The 19,447-nt window shown below is 51.7% G+C and overlaps 4 protein-coding genes across 4 annotated transcripts; 2 read left to right on the plus strand and 2 right to left on the minus strand.

The window, feature by feature from the left end:
- Positions 1-160: 160 nt before the first annotated feature.
- On the minus strand, positions 161-2,507 carry P168DRAFT_311999 (signal recognition particle subunit SRP72). The gene is made up of 4 exons (XM_024839542.1): positions 2,129-2,507; positions 1,775-2,039; positions 1,579-1,723; positions 161-1,532 (listed from the first exon to the last, which is right to left on the minus strand). Exons 1-4 carry the CDS (start codon positions 2,453-2,455, stop codon positions 314-316), a joined length of 1,956 nt encoding a protein of 651 aa, XP_024691281.1. The 5' UTR covers positions 2,456-2,507; the 3' UTR covers positions 161-313.
- Positions 2,508-4,588: 2,081 nt separating this feature from the next.
- On the plus strand, positions 4,589-5,101 carry P168DRAFT_320236 (uncharacterized protein; the record flags this gene model as incomplete). Its single annotated transcript, XM_024840346.1, has 1 exon — positions 4,589-5,101. The coding sequence occupies one exon, from the start codon at positions 4,589-4,591 to the stop codon at positions 5,099-5,101; it is 513 nt and encodes a 170-aa protein (XP_024691282.1).
- A 3,639-nt stretch (positions 5,102-8,740) lies between these two features.
- Positions 8,741-10,171, plus strand: P168DRAFT_239224 (glycosyltransferase family 31 protein; the record flags this gene model as incomplete). The annotated part of the gene is made up of 1 exon (XM_024833661.1): positions 8,741-10,171. One exon carries the CDS (start codon positions 8,741-8,743, stop codon positions 10,169-10,171), a length of 1,431 nt encoding a protein of 476 aa, XP_024691283.1.
- A 5,322-nt stretch (positions 10,172-15,493) lies between these two features.
- On the minus strand, positions 15,494-17,696 carry P168DRAFT_239606 (putative C6 transcription factor (AmyR); the record flags this gene model as incomplete). The annotated part of the gene is made up of 3 exons (XM_024833675.1): positions 15,494-16,108; positions 16,175-16,655; positions 16,720-17,696. 3 exons carry the CDS (start codon positions 17,694-17,696, stop codon positions 15,494-15,496), a joined length of 2,073 nt encoding a protein of 690 aa, XP_024691284.1.
- Positions 17,697-19,447: the final 1,751 nt, after the last annotated feature.

Below are 19,447 nucleotides of genomic sequence, written 5' to 3' on the forward strand. Positions count from 1 at the left end.
TGATAATTTGAGGGTGCATGTCACGCAGCGTACACCCGTAGATCAAGACCCATACAGCCCCCCACCAGCAACAACTACAATGAAGGGACTGTAATAACATACATCCCGCCTAAAACGCTACTGTTATACTAAGCAAAAAAGCGGGAGATAAAACATCTTCCGACAAACATCTCAATTATATAGACAGATAAAGTAAAAAAAAAAATAATAGCCATATCGATATATATAGATAAGTAGATATATCGATAGAACGATAAATAGATAATCTAACCTCCACGCTATTTAGGTAGGTAGGTAGGTAGCAATCAGTCCACTACCGCTTCCCCTTCTTCCCACCTTTCTTCTTCGAGCCGCCCCCACTAGGGGCATTGACGACGCCGGCGCTGCCGCTGTTAGAAGCAGCAGGCTTGTCATCCGAGACGACGCCGCCCTGCGTGCGCTCCGCAGCGCGCTGCTTCCCCTTGCGGCCCTTGGGGCGGTACGAGGATCTCTCGCGCAGGGGCAGCCAGCGCTCCGGGTCGGCTGTCTTGGCCGGGTCGAAGTCCTTGGGGAGGCGGTCCTTGCGCACGCGCTTCGGGGCGGACGCTGCTGCTGATGCCTGGCGCTTGCGGGCGCCGGCGAGGGCTGCGGCTGCGGCGGCGGAGGCGGATGCTGGGGGCGCGATGCCGGCTGATTCGAGGGTGGCGAGGTCGACGTCTGCGATGAGGGTGGGCACTTCTGGGAGGGAGTCGACCTTGGCGGTGGGGACCTGGGTGTGGTCTAGGGGGGCTTGCGCCGCGATGTATCCTGCTAGGGCGGCCGGGTCGTGCGGGTTCTGCTGGTGCAGGGTTTGGAAGATGTCGCGGGCGGTGGTGAGGTCTGCGGAGTCCGTGGAGTGGAGGAGGGAGGTGGCTGCGGCGCGGAGGAGGGAGGTGGGGGGAGCCTGGTTGTTGGAGGGGGTGGTGCGCCAGTAGGTGGCGGCTTTGGCGAGCTCGGCGCGAATTTGCGTCTTGCGGCCTTCGAGCTTGTACAGGGAGACGAGGATGCCGAGGAGGCCGGGGTTGAAGCGGACAGACTTGTCTTCTGCGGCTTCGAGGTGCTGGAGGGTGCGCTCGAGCGTCGTGATGGCTGAGGTGGTGTTGCCGGCGCGGACGAAGAGCTGCACTGCGGTCAGGGCCAGACCCAGGTCCTTGGGGCGGTTGTCCAGCGCGGGGAGAATCGCTTTGAGGGCTTTGGGGCTGGGCTCGCCGCGGGCGTGGGCGGCTGCGTTGTAGACTGAGAGCAGGTTGGTGCGCGCGTCGGCGGACGGCCACGGGGCCTGCGACAGGGCCTTGGCCGTGGAGCGAATGATGCCGTCGTATTTCTGGACGAGAAGGTCGGCGGCGTGGGTGTTCTCTGTCGAGATAGTGTCTTGGAAGGAGAAGAGACGGTCGTTTTCGGGGGCCTCGGGGGCGGCGTCAAGGCCTTTGTAGAGGAGGAAGGGGTTGGCAGCGGAGTCGCGGACGAGGGTGACGTTGGTCTGCGCGATTCTTCTTGTTGACAGTTCCGAGATGCTACTGAATCAGTACGGACCAATGGAGAGAGAAGGGGACTACCCACCTATCAACGGAAATCTCCTCCAGGATGGCCTCTGCCTCCTGCGACTTGCCCTGTTGAATGAGAACATACAGCTGCTGCACAGCGATCGGGAGCAACTCGGCGGCCCGATCCTCAGGCGTCAAGTCCTCGGACGTACGGCAGAGTTCTACAAAGTTAGCTCGTCTAGCTCACAGGGTTAAGATTGCAGGAAACCAACCCTTAGCGCGCTTCAGCAACACCTCTGCCTGTCCAAATTCTCCCCTTGCAATCCCCAAACAAGCCGCATTGTACACCGTCTCGAACGCCTCGAGATCATCCCGCGTCGGCCGGTTATGGCGCACCTGGCTAGCCCACCCCTGCCACTGTAGTTGCGCATCAGCAGCCCACGAATTGATCCTCAAATCGCTGGCTTCGAGGGATGCGTCATTGGCCAGGCTCTCATAGAGCTCTGCCGTGCGGCGAAAGTTTTCAGCCCGGTAAGTCTATCGGCTATAATTAGCATACGTCGCTCAAAGCGGTGTCGCCCAAATAAAAAGCACGATCAAATGGATAAAGGAGGTGAAAAACATACAGCCTGAGCCTCCAAGTGCTGTGCCCCTCTGTGCCCGCTACCGCTCAGCTGCGCAACGACCTCGGTGGCCTCCTCCAGTTTCCCGCACTTGTAGAGAGCATATGCGTACTCCAGCGCGGCGCGCTTTTTCAACGCATCACCCGCTTCTTCAAATACACGCAGGCAGTCATCGTAGCGATCGAGTTTGAGGAGGGCGACCGCCTTGACGTGGGTTGCGCGGAGGTCAGATTTAGATTTGGAGAGGGCGGCGTTGGCAGATTGGAGGGCTTCGTCGTGGTCGTCGATGGAGGATTGTTGGAGGAGAGCGGGAAGGGATTGGGTGGTCATTATGAATGAGAGGTGTGCCGGGGCACGATATGGATTTAGGAGGTTATGGTTGCTGCATGTAATTCAAGTGAGGTAAAGCGATCTTTGGTTGATGCGGAGAGGACTTGCTGTGTGGCCGGATGAAGTTGGTGGCCTGAGGTATCAATATTAGTCATGAATGACTAACACCAGCCCTAAATGGCTGTCACCGTAACTGTATCAACAGGTCGATCGATGGAATACTTCGATTGAAGGTATTGGCGTATGCATTAAGTTATCATATCGATGGAACTAATAGCACTCAGTGAATGGGCCCATAGTCAGATGGAACCACTGGTTATCTATCACAATGAATCAGAATTTAGCCGTCGATCAGCGAACAAGAATTCAAAAAGATAGAATGTGATCAGTGTTTACTCTGGTTATGATGAAATCTGGCAGAGTTATAGTGCTATTTGCTGATTAACTTGTTATTCTAGTATATAATACTTGGTCAGCCACTTACTAGCCTTAGATCAAGTCATGTACACTGATGGTCAATTTCGAAGCCTCCAGTGCCTTGCCTAGTATGCCTCTGGGTATCAGGGAGAATAATACTTCCAAGTGTTTCAATTTACTTGGGCCTAGAAAGGTTACTTGAACCCCAACAGGGACGAGTCAGAACGGGTGTGTCTTGAGTTGCCGAAATACTCGGTTACGTCCGCAGCTACAGTGTCCTGTGCACTGTATATGACAAGGGAGAGTCTGTCCTGATAGACCTGGATTTCAATTTGTTCGACTAGAGCTGAAGTTCTGGCCTTTTCCATTATTTCGCTCTCTAATTCATTCAGTAGTACGAGCACAGATTCTTGATTTTGAAAGCAATATGGGAGTATAACTCGGTTTACCAAAGAGCAATCACATCCATCTCCCTTCTGAGATATATACACGATGATAGCATGTTGTCATTTGTAGGCTGCACAGCTACAGTCACTCTACTGGCATCTGTTTCTTTCCTTCTAACTTATCATCCCCTCGACTTCTCTCTCGCTTACCTCATTTTTATAGAGTACCATAGCATGAGCCAATGTTAAGCAAACTGGGGTTTAGCTCAAGCGGTTGATGCTCTCCGTCCGGCGTCCAATATACCCCACACGCCAGAGTCCTTACAAGATGAGAAGTAGAGTAATCCCCTCACCCTCCGGCACAGCCCACTCGAGGCATTTGCCCGCGACTGAAATCATTCGTCAGCAGTTATATTGCAATAAAGCAAGGAGGAATCACCACTCAGCTACGAAAGATATCATGCCACTTTTGGCTGTCGCAAGTAATCCTATATTCATATATAGCGCCATGTTCAGTGCAATATGTCACTTATTCACCCGATACAGCAAGGTTATTGCACCCCTTCACAAAGAGCAGCGGGCCAGAAGGATGGAAGGATGGGGGCGGTACTAACATAGAGCGGAGATCGACCGGCTAGTAGTAGCGTTCCGATTTGGACCCCATATCGAAGTTGCTATTCTAATCTCGTCCTTGGCAAGATCGTAGGTGGTAGGATCACGAGTATTACTTTCTATTTTGTGTAAGGTAGGTAGGTAAATAGGTCAGAAGGTAAGCGAGTACTCCACAAATGAAGTCATGGTAACCAAAGCCCCTACCATTGAGCCATTATATTGGACGCTGCAGATCTCCGGCTGAACAATAATCCAGGTATGCATAATCCCACTCTTGCAGTAGACTGGGGCAGTGCCCGTCTCTGCAATTAACAGGGATTATATCTGCTGGGAAATAACCCTATAGGGTAAGATCATGCAGGTGTATGCTGAACAGTCAGATCGTGGGATGAATACGAGCATCAGCATTCCTGGGGGAGATAGACAGGGCAGTGTCAGCGGCATATAGAACCATATTGGGACTCTGGAGAGTATTTTCTGTATGGGGATAGTGGCATGGAGATCAAGGCCCAATTATAGGTGTGTTAGAGAGAATACCCTCAAAGATGAAAGAGGTAGACGGGAGTGAAGCAATTTGAGTCCCATAAATAGCCAGTACTTCCCCGATAGATGAACAAGAAAGCAACAACAATTCCAACTCCAAGCAGATCAAAGATCATTTCCAAACAGACCAACCCAGACCAGCCCGCCCAAACCAAACCAAACAAATCCATTCAAAATGCTCCTCAAACCCCTTCTCACAACAATCACCCTCCTCGGCCTCACCACAGCCACCGCGATCCCCTCCATCAACAACGACAACGCCAACGACGAAAAAGACATATTCATCCGCGCCTCAAATGCAGAACTCACCACCCGCGCCGACGCCAAACCGCCCCCCAACTCCGTCTGCGGCTACGAGGAGATCCCCGCAACCAACAAATGGGTCATCTGGGCCCCCAAAGACTCCTTCGACCTCAACGAGCAATGCGGCAAGCAGTATCTGAAGAAGCTGCGCGGCCGGTGCGGCGTCATCACGACGTGGAAATGCAAGCACCTCGACAGCGACGGCAACCACGTCGACAGCCACGACGGGCATGACAATGTGTACGGGGGGTTGATGACATTTTACACGAGCGTGTTCTGCAGCTCCACCGATGTCATGGCTGCCATGGGCGCTGCGTCTGCCACTGATGATCGGCCTGATAAGTGTGTGGAGCCGCCGGCTTGGAGTCTTCCTCCTTATCATTGATTGGGAGTTGGGGGGGGGGGGGGGGGGCTGCTGTTGTTTTGGGGGATAGCTGCTTCTCTACGATAGAGTTGGAGAGAGGAGGGATGGGATTTTTGTTGGGGTAGATATGTGATTTGTGTGTGCATACATTGGTCTTGTTTCTATTCTAGAACGAATTGCTAGTAGTGAAGCTCACTGTAGTCGACATCAAGAACACTGCATCTTGCTGAGATTTCCAGTGTCAGTTAACTAGAGCCCGAGAATCTAGCCGTAGCAAGCCGAGTTCAGTGAATTCAACCTCGTAGAGTAGGTAGGGTAGATAGCACAGTAAAGAAAGAACTCTGAAGAAGACTGCAATCACTTACCAAATGCTCCTCATGTCCTATCAAGAAACCAACCGTAACCACCATAGGCCATTCAACCACCAACCATTCCCATCAAGCATATTAATCCGTGAAGTCAAGCCATTTCATACACAGTAACACTGCACGAGAAAACCAAGATAATGAATGACCTCCATCGTGGGACCGCTGTACGTAATGCCAGTGAGACAGTCTGCGTTGGCGGAGACACCCAATAACCCAACTGCGGCATTCCGTCCCGCCCACCTTCCAGTAGCATACGTACCTATCTACCTATCTACCCATCTATACTCAAGAGACAAACGTGGGCGGTAGGGATCGAATGGCGGGGGACGCAATCCCGACATGCATGTCTCACTCAATGACGCAGGTGATTTGACTCAATGATACCACGTGACCCCACGGCTGCCCTGCCGTGTTACCGCAGGCTAATCTAGCATGGCTACTGTCTATCACGAGTCTGGTGACGTCTGTCGCACGTACATGTGGGCCTGGGGCGGTGTCAATGAGGACAGGCCGAAGGAAGCGCGTGCGCGGTGCGGGGTTTTGATGGCGTGGTTGGGGGAGGTGGTTGGTAGGTGGGTATGCTTTGATGGCGCTGGGCGTGGCGGCTCGGGCGCCTGTATGATCTTACGGGCTGTATGTATCAGGGGGAGGAGATATCTAGAGATGTTCGAGTGGTAAACGCATATGAGCTTTTCACGGAGTACCTGGGGAGAATAGTAAGGTGTTCCTTTTCTTAGAGCGGAAGGGATGATGGTGACTGTTGTGCATGTGTATTACGTGTGAAGAGGAGCTAGGGTATAGTGGGTAGTATCTGACTCGATATCCAGACACGAACAAGGCACAGTTCATCTTATCCAATAGTGGACTGTCCTTGCGAGTTTAGTTCTCAGGTCATACTCGGTGACGCTGACAGTCCAGGGGGGCCCAGAGTCTGAGCCTCGAAATGGCCTGCCCTACAGGTGGGGCTAACTACATGTGTCTAGTTTATGTAGTATGTACGATGTAGGTGGCCCAGAGACAAGAGCTGCGTTACACTGTCACCCCACCGGTGCCGGCAAAAGCCACAAGTCAAAGCACATGATCCACTTTTGTACTCTGTACTCTGTGCTGTGCCGGGGACAGCGAAATATGATATCCTGGACTTCAGATGGAAACCAAACCAGGCGGGACGGACGGCTGCGACAGAACCGATTTCGCAATCAGGGCGGGCTTGGCGCGCGGTCTGACCAGTCTTAGCCCTGGATTGTCTCGGTCGGAGTTTAGGTTAATGAAGCTGATTCCGGGCTAAGGGGAAGGGGGTGTCGCGTGAGGTGAGATAAGGCGTCTGGCTGGTTTTTCAGAACTCTTATACTGAAAATTAACCAGATCGTCATAAGTATCTTCAAATTATCTTTCCAACGAACATACAATAGACTAGATAATCTAAATGGAGAGAGCAAGAGAGAACCAGAAGATTATGTCATCCAGGGCAAGACGGCTGACATAAGCTCGGGCCGTGCGGACCAAGACGGACACACACGGTGACAAGTGACAAGGGTTGGAATGGAATGGATACTATAATTAATTAATCCTCCTTATCTGGTTGATAATTTTAGTACATTTCATGCCATGTACGAAATGAGAGGCGTCAAACTATCACACCTTATTAATTTATCCGCCACTTCGGCCTTCCAGAGCCACCACACCCGACTCTCTTCTGTTCAGCTGGCGAGTCCGGGATAGATGGGCGATGATTTCACGACTCAATGTAACCATTCCCATCCACCACTGGGTGAGGCTTGAAGGCTACCGACGACTCCATCCTGACGAGTAGACTTCTCGACTCCTTGACTTTTGGACCTTTTTTGGACTCTGGGAACTTACCCGACCCGAGACTGGACAGTGCCAGGTCAAACCTGCGGACGTCGTCATCGTCCCCCCGTGTCGCCCCCGCTCACTGGCGATCGGCGCCAGGGCATACCATATCCGCGCGTCATGGTGCGGCTTGGCGGGGACCCTTCAGCAAGTCAGAGGTCCCTATTCCCGTTGGCTGGATTTGTTTCCTGGATGTCTCAAGCAATTGGCAATTGAGGGTTGACAGTCAACGCCGTCCTGATTCTTGACCGGGGCCCCAGTGACACTGGAATCTCTGCAGATGATCCTCGCGTTCCACCCTCCCAAAATAATCAAACAAAAAAAAAAAAATCAGAAATGGCCACCACGGTGGCATATGTTGAGGAAAAACTCCTATTTGGCAGACGACCCACTCGAGTGGCCGATCTGCAGCCCCTGGATCGAGGCCTCATTGGCCAAAGTGGACATTGGATCTCCAATGGTAGCCGCCCCAAAGAAGACATTACCGTGGGTTGAGCCGTCTGAGACTGAAAAATCGATGGAAATTTTTGGGTTCCCAAAAGAAGGTTGCCGGAAGTCTGATTAGAATTCGAGCATGGTCGGGTGGTGGCTTCAAACTCTGTAGGTTATCTGGTTGAGTGTGTTGAGGCAGTGAAGTTGACCCTGAGATGCTGGCAATTCCTCTCGACTAGAAGGTGTAGTAAGTAGGAAGTACCTGGGTATATATGGTTCGTTATCATACCGAGTGTATACCGGTAAAAATACCAAGCAAATAATCAAACGGAGTGGTCTGGCCTGACCCCTGCAATCTGCAGGTCTGCTGTCACGTCGCCTGATTGGAGAGTTGCCGCGGTGGCCACACCCGGTACCGAACCGTACGAAATAATACGGGCCAGAGTACCTCGACCATACTGGGACCAACTACGGCTAACCTTGTCTCCTCCGGGACTCCTTCCTCCTGATCCTGATTTCTCTCTCTCTTACTTACTCTGTTCTCTTCTCTCTCCCTCTTTCTTCCTCTTATCTCGATCGATTCTTAATTGATCTTCCTTCCTCCTCCTCTTTTCTTCTCTTTTTTTGAGTTTGAATTTTGATTTTTAATTTTTGGGAGTTTGGTTTTCCTTCCTGACTTCCTTTATCCTTCACATCCTCATCCACCTCTTTCCCTCTCCTCTATTATCTTGTTTGTCTTTCTTCTCCCTTTTCTTTACTTTTATACCGGGTATTGTTTTCACGGGTCTTACCTTTCTTATTTCCTTCCGCCGTCCGCCAGCTCGACTCTTCCTGTGCCTGGATAGTCGACATGCTTATGCTCCCTTAGTACGACATACGACTTCCAGGCTCAGTATCGTTATCTACCGCGATCGATTCAAAAACGCCCCCTCCCCCTCGCCCCCGCCTCCCTCCTTTCTTCCTCCGCTGTTCGATGTGGTCCAAACGGGAACCAGTTGGGACTACAATGGGTACCCCGATAGTTGCGCGGAAAAGGCTTTTACGCTTTCTGGTCGCTATCTGTTTGGTCAGCGCCTTCTCCTTCGTCCTTTGGCCGCATGTCGAACAACCTAGTGTCACGACGACGACGATCTCTGGCAACGTGACGGTCACGTCCGACGTCCAGTGTGATCCCGATACCGATGTCCTCAACCGCCTCAATATCCGCAAGTTGAGCCAGTACGTGCGCCGCGATGTGATTGCCGTGCCGTCCGCCGCCAACGACCCCTTGCCCATCAAGCACCTCCTCAACTACCCCCTGTTCGAACCCTCCTTGCCGTCCGTCGACGCCCAGGGCAATCCGCTGGAAGAACCCGCCCAGAAGGACTGTAAGATGGACGACCCCATCACCGTCCAGGTGCCCCGTCCGCCCCGCAATGTCGACGCATCCCACATCGACTTCGGTGTCGCCACCACCCTTTCGCGTCTCAACGATTCCGTCGAGCAGTTTGCCCACTGGGCCGGTTACACCCGCACCCGCATCTTCGCCTTGATTGAGCCCGATGCGCGCGCCGCGGAGGTGCAGGCCAAGGCTGACCTCCTGGGTATCAACCTCTACATCACCGAGTCCGACGAGGAGTACCAGCGCCGCTATTTCTCGCTGGTCGCCCACCTGGCCCAGAATGTGCGGTCGCAGACCCGCTGGTCCTGTATCATCGATGACGACACTTTCTTCATGTCCATGTCCACCCTGGTCAAGGCCCTGTCCGAGTACGACGACACGAAGAATTACTACGTCGGCGGCCTGTCGGAGAGCATCCCGCAGATCGGCGTCTTCGGCCTGATGGGCTTTGGCGGCGCTGGTGTCTTCCTGTCCCGGCCCCTGCTCCTGGAGCTTAGCGATCCCGATGTCTTTGAGGCCTGCCAGAACATGGATTTCACGGGCGACCGACGCATCTCCATCTGTGTCTACCAGAACACCGAGACGCATTTGACCATCAACCACGGCCTGCACCAGCTCGACGTGACCGGCGACGTGTCCGGCTTCTTCGAGTCGGGTCGCCAGCCGCCGCTGTCGGTCCACCACTGGAAGTCGTGGTTCCACACCGACATGGGCAAGCTGAGCGTGGTGCGCGACATCTGCGGCGACTCCTGCCTGCTGCGCCAGTGGCAGTTCGAGGACGGCTGGATCCTGACCAACGGGTACTCGATCATCAAATACAGCCTGCCCGTGGATCCGTTCGAGAAGACCATGGAATTGACCTGGGACGGTGAGAACGGCGCCGTGTACGAGTCGTACCTGCACGAGTTTGGCCCGATGCGTCCCAAGGACGAGCAGAAATACAGCTATCTCCTGGAAGATGCTGTCCTGGAGGGTAACCAGGTGCGCCAGTGGTACGTCCACCGCGATGAGGCCAACGGCGACCAGGTGTTCGAGTTGACCTGGCGTGCCGGGTAAACCCGCGGTCTCCGTTTTTCTTTGTGTTTTTTTCCTCTTTTCTCTCTGGATATTTTTGATTTCCATTGGGCCACATGGTGGCCCTATATACATATCGAACTCCTGGCCGGCCGCACGCGACGACCCCCGACCCTTTCACCCGCCCGCCTTATACATACAAACCATCTCCCTCTTCCTCCACACGAACCCATATAGACCCGAAGGAATCCTCTCCCCCGCTCCCGCCCGGTCAGGATATAATTGAATTGTCATGGCGCATAGATGATCCGTTTTTTTTGGCTTGGATGATGTCACGGGTGCAATTAAAAAAATGCACATATTGTTTGAATCCGGGACTTCCGCATTTTCCTTACTTCTCCTGCATTTATTTTCTTTCTTCTTCCACTTTTAGGGGTGTCTCCTCCATGGACGAGGAGAATTCCGGCGATCGTGTGTACAGTACCGTACATCGGCAACGGTCGGATCGCTCCTTTTTTTCCTTTTTCCTTTTGCCTTTCCGCGCCACCCCTTTTTCTTGTCGTGGTGCGGGGAGTTCAACCCTTTATACATAGGTTACCGGTGTTCGTCCTCGTGTTGGGATTAATGTACAGATTGATTTTGCCATGTACTACCAATGTACTTGCGTTTATACAATGAAAATATATTACGCTCTAGCAGTTTGATGATATCGAACAGTGTAAGACCAACTTCACGTCAATCATAATACATCAATATAGATTCATTACTACACAGCAGAATTTGATGAATCAATTATACATCTCACAAACTCATCCATACCGTACCAACGAGCTTCACCTAGAATTGAATCCGTACAACCCCTTTACCTTCAAAACAACAATCCTACATACAAACCCCTAATGGGAGGTAACCCCCACGGATCCTCTATGAGTTAGATATGACAGATCCTAGCTGCAGGCTGCACCGGGGTATTGTAACCCTAGCGCTGGGTTCAATGTTATATATAGAGGGGTGGAAAGTGGAAAGCTTGGCCTGATTTGATATGTAACGGGGCTTGGGCTGGCTTTGCATGTTTGGTGTATATATATAGATTGTTTCATCGGTAGTTATTTAGGGGTGATATGGTGATGTGTTTGGTTTGGGGAGGTGTTTCAGCGAGTGTAGGGAGTAATCAGTGTACATGTCATATGTGAGGAGATTCATGTGATGTGGGTGGTGGATAGTGGATAGGTCTGGGGGCGAGTGAAGTGCTATGATATGATATGATGTTCATTATGGTTTAGAGTGGGATTGTTACTGATACTGGGTACGAAGGAGTTGTCTGGCCCAGGAAATGGTAAATTCCTTTCTTTTTTTGATAAGGATAGATTATAGAAGGTTGCGAATATATTACATTAGTATTATTATGTTAGGTAGAGTGTATCTGGCATATTTAATATACATAGTGAGTTAGTACATAGAGAGCTGGTCTGGATTATTAGACTGCAGCTGGGCAAGGTGTAGGTAGTTAAATATGTATGTTTTATAACTCCATGACTCGAGCGTCTAATGATAGAGTTGGATTAAGGAATGTGAAGTGGGAACGGGAATGTTGTTATGTTTCTTCAGCGAGTAACACGACAGTCCTCTACACAATTCATGTGTTATAGTCTGTATTTTTTATGTTACCTTGTCAATTGATAAAAAAGATCTTATATCTCAAGGGAAATGTCACAGACAGACAGGATTGTTGGGTTGAACTAGACTTATCACCAGCGAATGTGTCGGAGTTTTGGTAAATTCATAGTAGTTAATAAGATCCATTGGTTAGGACTGATATACCACTATACCTATCTACTCAGTGATATCTATTGATACACCACAATAACGACGAAAGAAATATGTAGGCTTTGGAATTATCCACGAATTAAGTAGTGGGAATCAAGGTTTCTTTGTTACTATGTTTTGCCCAGCGAGAAAGGTCTAGCGCGGTGTTCTAAAATCAAACTACTGCTGTGATATAATTCATTGTAATTTATGCTTAAACTTACTTGGAAAAAGTAGCACTGCATGGACTAGCTTACTTTGATGTTGTTTGGGAAAGCTCAACGTATGATAGCTATTATCAGGTCAGTGCTGCATGATTAGAGAACAATATCTTGAAGTATTAAGAGGACGTTAGGAGTGTCACTACATAACAGTCAAGTAGTACTGACTGATCACCTACGAGGATGATTCGCCAGAAATGCGGAGTAATAGTATAGTCTTTCATAGAGATCACTGACTCAAATATGTAGTCTGATTCGGTCTGATATGGCTACTGAATTGATATCAGGATAGTATAGACCCTTATTTGACCACATAACCCATTCGTTCCTGGCTAAATGTTGTCGTCCACGTACTCCTCACGCAAATCCATTCTCGCTTGATTTATTTGACTATCTGCATTACTAAAGATGATCCCTCGCTCATATTTTCCCCTCTAGTTGCCATGAAGACAAGTCTAGCTAGCGTTAGACTTTGCCGACATACCTGAAAAGTCGTAGCATGGCAATCCAGGATCGGTAACCATTCCTACACGCTCCTTGGGTTGTTACACTGTGGAGTACCATGTGTCCGTCACAATGCAACATTGTTGCAAGCATAATGCTATTCTCTCAGGGACTGCCGTGCGCAAGACGGGGGAGGTTGTATTCTCTACCTCTGGGGCTCTGTATCCACGACCACACCGATTCATTGTACTGGTCTAGGAGACGTCTCGACAGAGCGAGACCTGATTGTAGGATGAATCCGGCGAAGTGTTTCTATCAAAACCTGCCGCAACCAGCGTAGTTAGATGGCTATAGCTCATATAAAAACCTCGATACTGGCCTGGATTAGACCAGAAACAACGACATTCAGTAGCTTCTCCAATATACAGCCTTAATCTCAACCGTGAACCCATTTCCTTCCCCTATCATGAAACATACTTCCGGCGCCACCCTGCTATTGTTCCTTTGGGTCTGTGGGGGGCTTTATCTGCATTTGTTGGATATTTGTTGAGAGACTCACTGTCAAGTAGCTGCAAACTGAATAGATTTCTAGTCACTGCTTGCTACAGGGCTACTGTATAATTCATTGACATAAGGGTCAACCAAGACCAACACCAGCCCACGAGCCATGAACGCTGTTAGCTCCATACAGTTCCCACAATCTTTTCAGGCCCCAGATCTCATCATCATAAATACGAACACAGATCCGTTCACTCGGATGGTTGCCTCTCCTAGTGAGTATCTATACGCGCGGAGACAATATCCGAAGAATGCCCCAGCCGGCCGAAGGGCACCAAGGTAACCTATGCTTCATGTCACGCACCCCATGATTCATGCTACGTTACGTGGAAGCAATATCCTCTCGGGGGGGACTTGAAGGCCCTGAATGCGCGGTTTTTCCGCGACATCCCTAGTCATTTCGGGTCGCTCGATGAGGCCGGCCGGTAGTCTTCATTGCGACGGTATGGGCGAGAAAAATCCCGGGATTGTGTGAGTAGACTGACTTGTAGTTACAGTGCTATAAGTAGGTGTTAGACTCTCTGTGTTCAAGTCCCTGTGCCTGGGTGGCGCGGTATTGCGGAGGACTCGAGGAAGAAGAGGATTTATGTTAAGGGCGAGAACGCGTTGCATGTTGTCTTCCAGCCTACGGATTGTCAGTGGAACCATTAAATATGGGCGGTTGCATGGTGATAGAGAGGGTGGTGGGGGATTTTGATGTCTGGGTTTGAAGATATTAGGCCGATGGGAAATTATAAAAGCTGTATTGATTGATTGACTGCTGGACTGCTTGTCTGCTTGATGCTATGGTCACATATTGTGATATGTTTGAATATCAGTCAGGTTAAGCCCCATACCAATACTTGGTCAACGATTTGGCGTAGGGGTATCGAGATGATACTCAACAAAGACGCGGAATTCGCCCGACATAGCGGCCATAAAAAGGTCGATCGTCTCGCCTTACCAATCCCAGCTAGAACAATCCCCTAATAAACCTTAACCAGCCCAAGAGGCTAGACACTTCCATCCCCCCTCTGGTAGCCAAATCAGTCTTCGCTTGCATCTCAGCCAGTCTGTATCCAGCTAGCACAAAAAGGCGTGGGGCTCTTCGCGCCCTACAACCAACTCCGAGCGAGAAAGACGATGAATGAGGCTGTCCGATCGGCACTGCAAGTACGAAGCGAGAGGCAGTAACTGACTAACTAATCTTTAGCTCATGTGGCTAGTTAGCGTTGGAATCTAGACGAAAAGCAAGTTCACTCTATACTAGGCTACCCCCGCATATACTGTTCTTGGGATTTACCCCCCTCCTGTCTGCATTGCGAGAGTAGCTCAGCCGCTACCGTTTAGCGATGCATTACCCCGATATAGTATGGTAGTGCAACGCGGAGGCAAATAAGCAGCCACCCCCACGCTTGCACGTCATCAACAGTGTCTAGTCTAGGGCCAGGGACAGGGCCAGGACAGGGACCGGGGCTTAGCTCTCGTCAAGAAACAGGCAAAAGCAAGCAAGGAAGGACTAGAACACGGGCGAAGGCGAACCGTGACAGGGGGAAATGCGCATTAGTGCAGGGTAGTTGGTTGGAGGTTCGGAGATTTTCTGACGGCGCTGGTGGAGTCAGACCTCTGAGCGTACCTGCCTGGCTACTTGGCGAGAGGACGAACCTGGGTTTGTGCAGCTGTGGGGTGATGTCATGTCTTGGGCATGGGCCGCTTGTTTTGGTTTTGGCGACTGCTCTTGTTTCTGATTATCTATTTGCCGGTTTGGGTTTCTGTTTGGGGGAGGTGGGGAGGAGGGGAGGAGGAGTAGGAGTTGGAGTATTCGTTGACGTCTTATCGGCTTCCGCGGCGTCCGCTTGTGGCACTGGGACCCCGTGGGGTATAGGGACGTGCCCTTGTTATGGAAATATACACAGTGTAAGCCCGTAACGGGTGACTCATTGGAGATGGTGTCGGGCTGTTGCGCCAGTTGTATGCCAGCCCTCCCTCGGCCGAGAAAGGGGCGGGATTAGAGGTGGAGGAAGGATGGAGGGTGGATTGAGTGGGTAGGTAGTAGTAAGATACGGGGTAGCACAAATTATCTATGGAGGTAGTGATCATAGTGTTTATCCAGAATTCAGAGAAGCCAATAATTGCCATAAACAGATCTAATAGTATATACATCTAAGTGAACACCATATAAAACCACCATAAAATCAACCAGATAACAAATAGAAAAAAACAGAAACGACACCAGAAAGAGACGTAACTCGGAAGGAGGTAGGTATCATGTGGGAGAGTCTAAGTTCGTACATGGTCGCGTTGCATCAGTCGGTCAATCGATAAATCAATCAGTCAATCAAAAAAAAAAAAAATCTCAGTGTGCTGGCTGTTCTTTCCAGCGGAAGGGCGGGAATTCCGGCGTATGGTGCATGTTGCGGAATGGGACGTGGTCCGCTACCATATGCACTGCATTGGGGGGTGGCGGCAAGTCAGGTTCATTGCCATTGTTGTTGTTGGTTTCGACGGTGTTGGTAGCGACAGTGGCTGTGTTGTTGGGACCATGTTCGTCGGCAAGATTGAGCCCAACATCGACTGTATTGAGGTCGAGATCGAGGTCGAGGTCAGGGTCTAGTTCCCATTGATGTGATTCTTGCTGTTGTTGTTGCTGCTGCGGCTGTTGATGCTGCTCAACCTTGTCCCATGGCATGGGTGTGTTGTCCGTGGGTGTAGTGTCTGATGGAGGATCCAGAAGAAAGCTACTAGTGGCGAGAGGTCCGCCTCCGGCCATGCCCAACACCCCGCTGCTTCGTTCCAACAAAACTGGCAGGAGGTGGGACTGCGACCCACGGATCCGGGACAGCGTAGTGAGAATGCCCCAGAGGAGTTGGCGTGGGTCGATGGCAGATTGGGAGAGGCGGCTAGAGGCCTTAGGGCTAAGTGAGCGGGAAACGTCTGCCACGGAGGTGCCAAGGTCAAAGAGTTTTTGTTCCTGCCAATTGCCGTTAGTACTTGAGGGTAGCGCCGAGAGGGGAAGCCGCTAGAGAGAAATGCATACCATTCCAATGCCGTGAGCATCCACCGCGCCCTGAGAGGCCGCGCCGATCACTCCCATGACGGCCTTACCCACTAGGACCGGTAGGTGAAAGGGGAGGACTCCGTCATGGTCGCGCAGCATGCCACCGGGCTGCGTTGCGCGCGCCATGGACAACTTCCACATCATGGCCTGGAGCCATTGCTGTGTGATGAGAATATCAACCTTCTGGATCTCCGAGACGCCCTCCAGCGAGACCGACTTGGCGAGGCTGGACTGGATGGACGAGGTTGGGGGCATGCCACCGCCAGTGTTGCTATTGCCATCAACGTTACCGCCAGCGCCTGCCGAGACCCAGTCGTAGAGATTGACTGTGAGTTTTTCGAAGACGCTGATGAGGTTGATGAAACCATAGGCGAGGATTGGGTCTTCGGAGCAGAGAACCTGCGGTTTGTGGATGGAGTTGCGGAGCATGACGGGCTTCGCCTGTTGAAGTGCGTAGCCTCTGTGTTTAGAGTCAGCCCAAGAAACTAGATGGACGTACAGACAGTGGAGGGAGGGCCGCTTACCGTTCGGTGACAAACAACAACCAGAAAATCCGTCGATTTTCTTCAGCCTCTTCGACATTCATCTCGGAGTAAGTAGACTCCCGGTGGAGGCCCAGCGTGAAAACCATCGAGGTCGCTTGACAGAGGTAGAACCACGCGTGGTCCTGCTTGTCCAGATTTCCGTACGCGGCAAATAGGAAGAACGAGGTCAAGAGATTCTCAACGGTCATCTCATCCACCACGTCGCAGTCCTTCCGGGCTCGGACCGCCTCCGCCAGGAGCTCTTCTCCGGACATCGCTGAGGGGCCGTCAAGACCCATGTGCATAAGAGACGGGCCGGAAACGGGAGTGGCACCATCCAGTTTGAGCTGGATGTGCGTCGCTGCACAGAGTGAGGCCAGGAACGCATAGCGTGAAGCTGTCAGGCGTTCCGGCTGGTGGCAGTCCTGCTGCAGCGGCTCCTTGCGCACGACTGGCATGATGGGAAACAAATACTTTAGATACACATTGATGTGCGCCAATAGAACCGGCGCGGTCAGCCGCCGCGGGTAAGGGGAGGGGAACCCGGAAAATGATCCCGACAGCGAATTCGTCGAGTCCGGAGAGGAGACCAGCTCCGGTGGTGGGAGCTGAGAGAAAGAATCGGTAAAGTCCGCAGCCGGATAATGAAAGTCGGTGATCGGGAAGGGGGGCGACGTCGGTGACCCTTCGATCGGGTAGCCCATCGCGTCTGCGGGCCATTCCTTCTCGACCGCGTAAGGGGGTTGCCCATACTGGACATCCTCTCCGTGTCGTGATCGCAGCGGGTGAATGGGGGCTAACGGATACAGAGTGCGGAACTTGGGACCCTTGCGACGAAGGATGTCACTGTAGGAGCAGGAGAGAAGGAGGCGCTGGCATTTGTCGCACGGCAGTTCGCGCGAACATTTGATCTTGCGACGGCGGCAATTGTCGCACGCCTGCTTGGATGCTTTGTGTCTGGAAATCGGCGAGGCCATCTCTGGATAGGCAAGTCGATTGGTTGCTAACGTTTTCCCAGGGAGAGGCACGGGTTCATAGTAATTTTACGATGAATGATCAGAAAACTTAGGGTCATGGACAGAGTGGCTGAGGCCCATGACCAGTGGTGTGGGGGCCAAATAAAGAGTGTGTGGCTGGCGTGGACGATGAAGCCGGCCGTCGAGCCAGGTAGGAACAGTAATTATAGTCGAGAAAGTAAAAGAGAGGATGGAAACGATCCGGGGAAAGAGAGCGGGATAGCCTGGTTCTCCAGGCTGCAAGCACCCCGCGTTATCTGCGACGCCCTGGGGATACAAATATTAAATAATGGATGGTCCATGGCAGCTGGAGGGGAAGGATCTCTATTGGGATTAGCGGCGGTTTCGAGTGCATTCGTCGCCATCACTAGGGGAGGCACCTAGCACTAGTACCGAGTCCTACTTACCTTTCTATTGCCGAATCGCCTTAGTCCACTTTCATTGGACTCCTACTCGAATCGGCCCATGCTAGGTAGACGATGGACTACAGACATCCGCCATCCAGGCTGAGGAGAAACTCCCAAGACAACGCGGGATAGCTGCGCCACGACCCTGTATAGTGCTCATCATTACCTGGAAAAGGCAGGAGGACCACTCGGATGCAGTGGATCTGGGGTAGGATATGGAAGGCGGCCGACGGTGCAATGCCGTTGGCCCTTCAGGGGTTTAGCATTGTTCGAATGATCTTCTACACAGCGCCATCGGCAGGGACACGGGTTGCGTTATTTTCTAGAACAGTTCCCTGCAGCCGCACGGGCATCTAGAAGGATGCTAATGTTGGCATGGCATGCCATGGCTGGCCGAGATAGCCTTCCACAGCTGGAGGGGGGGGAATGATTGGATGAGCAGAGTCGGGAAGCCGAGCAGTATGAGGAACCAAAATAAATATGGGGCATCGTCTAGCCGATGAGATGTGATTGGAGTCGATCGATACGAGGAACCCTTGGCCTTTGAGGAGACTTTGGTCTGAGAGTCCTAGCCCTGGCCAGTAACTTCCCATATGAAACCTGGAGGGAGTGGAGACTCAGAGGGGAGTTGCCTGATTTGAGCCAAGTTTGACTTCACCGGCAGCCTAAACCGACTATCTTAGACCATTCCTGTGAAGGTCTGATGAAAAGAACATGGACTTCAATAAGATAGAGCAGGGGTCAACGCGACGAGGATGAGGGTGAAGAGAGGTGAATCAGTCCATCCTCATCTCCAACCGAAACCCACTCTCGGGCATTTACCGGAGAATTGGCCAATCCGCGTGCCGGAATCAGATGACCCCCCGGTCCCGCTGCTGAGTCATTCATCAACTCGGACCGACCCGGACTAACCCAAAGGAGAATATTGCTCCGAGCCCCGCTCACGGGACTCCACCTGATTCCACCCGACTCCACTTCTCCGCCCTGTCAAGTCAAATCACGATCGTCGTCATCTCAGACACCATCTACAACTTGTCCACGGCATCCTGGTGAGCCGTGAAATTGCTTTCAGGCATCATGGTCGAATCGGATGCTTTCTGACTCGGACCTTGGATCATGCCCAGTCTCTGTTCCTTGCATCGAACACTTCCATCCTTCCCTGCATACGACGCTAGGGTGTTGTGAATGGACTAAGATCATCGCCAACGCCAACTCATGATCTTTAGCTCGATTTACCGTCGATATCGACATGCGCTAATCATTCGACTACTGCATTGGAGTCTTGGAGGTCTGTTTGACTCTCGG

Source organism: Aspergillus campestris (genome assembly GCF_002847485.1).
Source record: "Aspergillus campestris IBT 28561 chromosome Unknown P168scaffold_9, whole genome shotgun sequence".
Classification (NCBI taxonomy): Eukaryota; Fungi; Ascomycota; class Eurotiomycetes; order Eurotiales; family Aspergillaceae; genus Aspergillus; species Aspergillus campestris.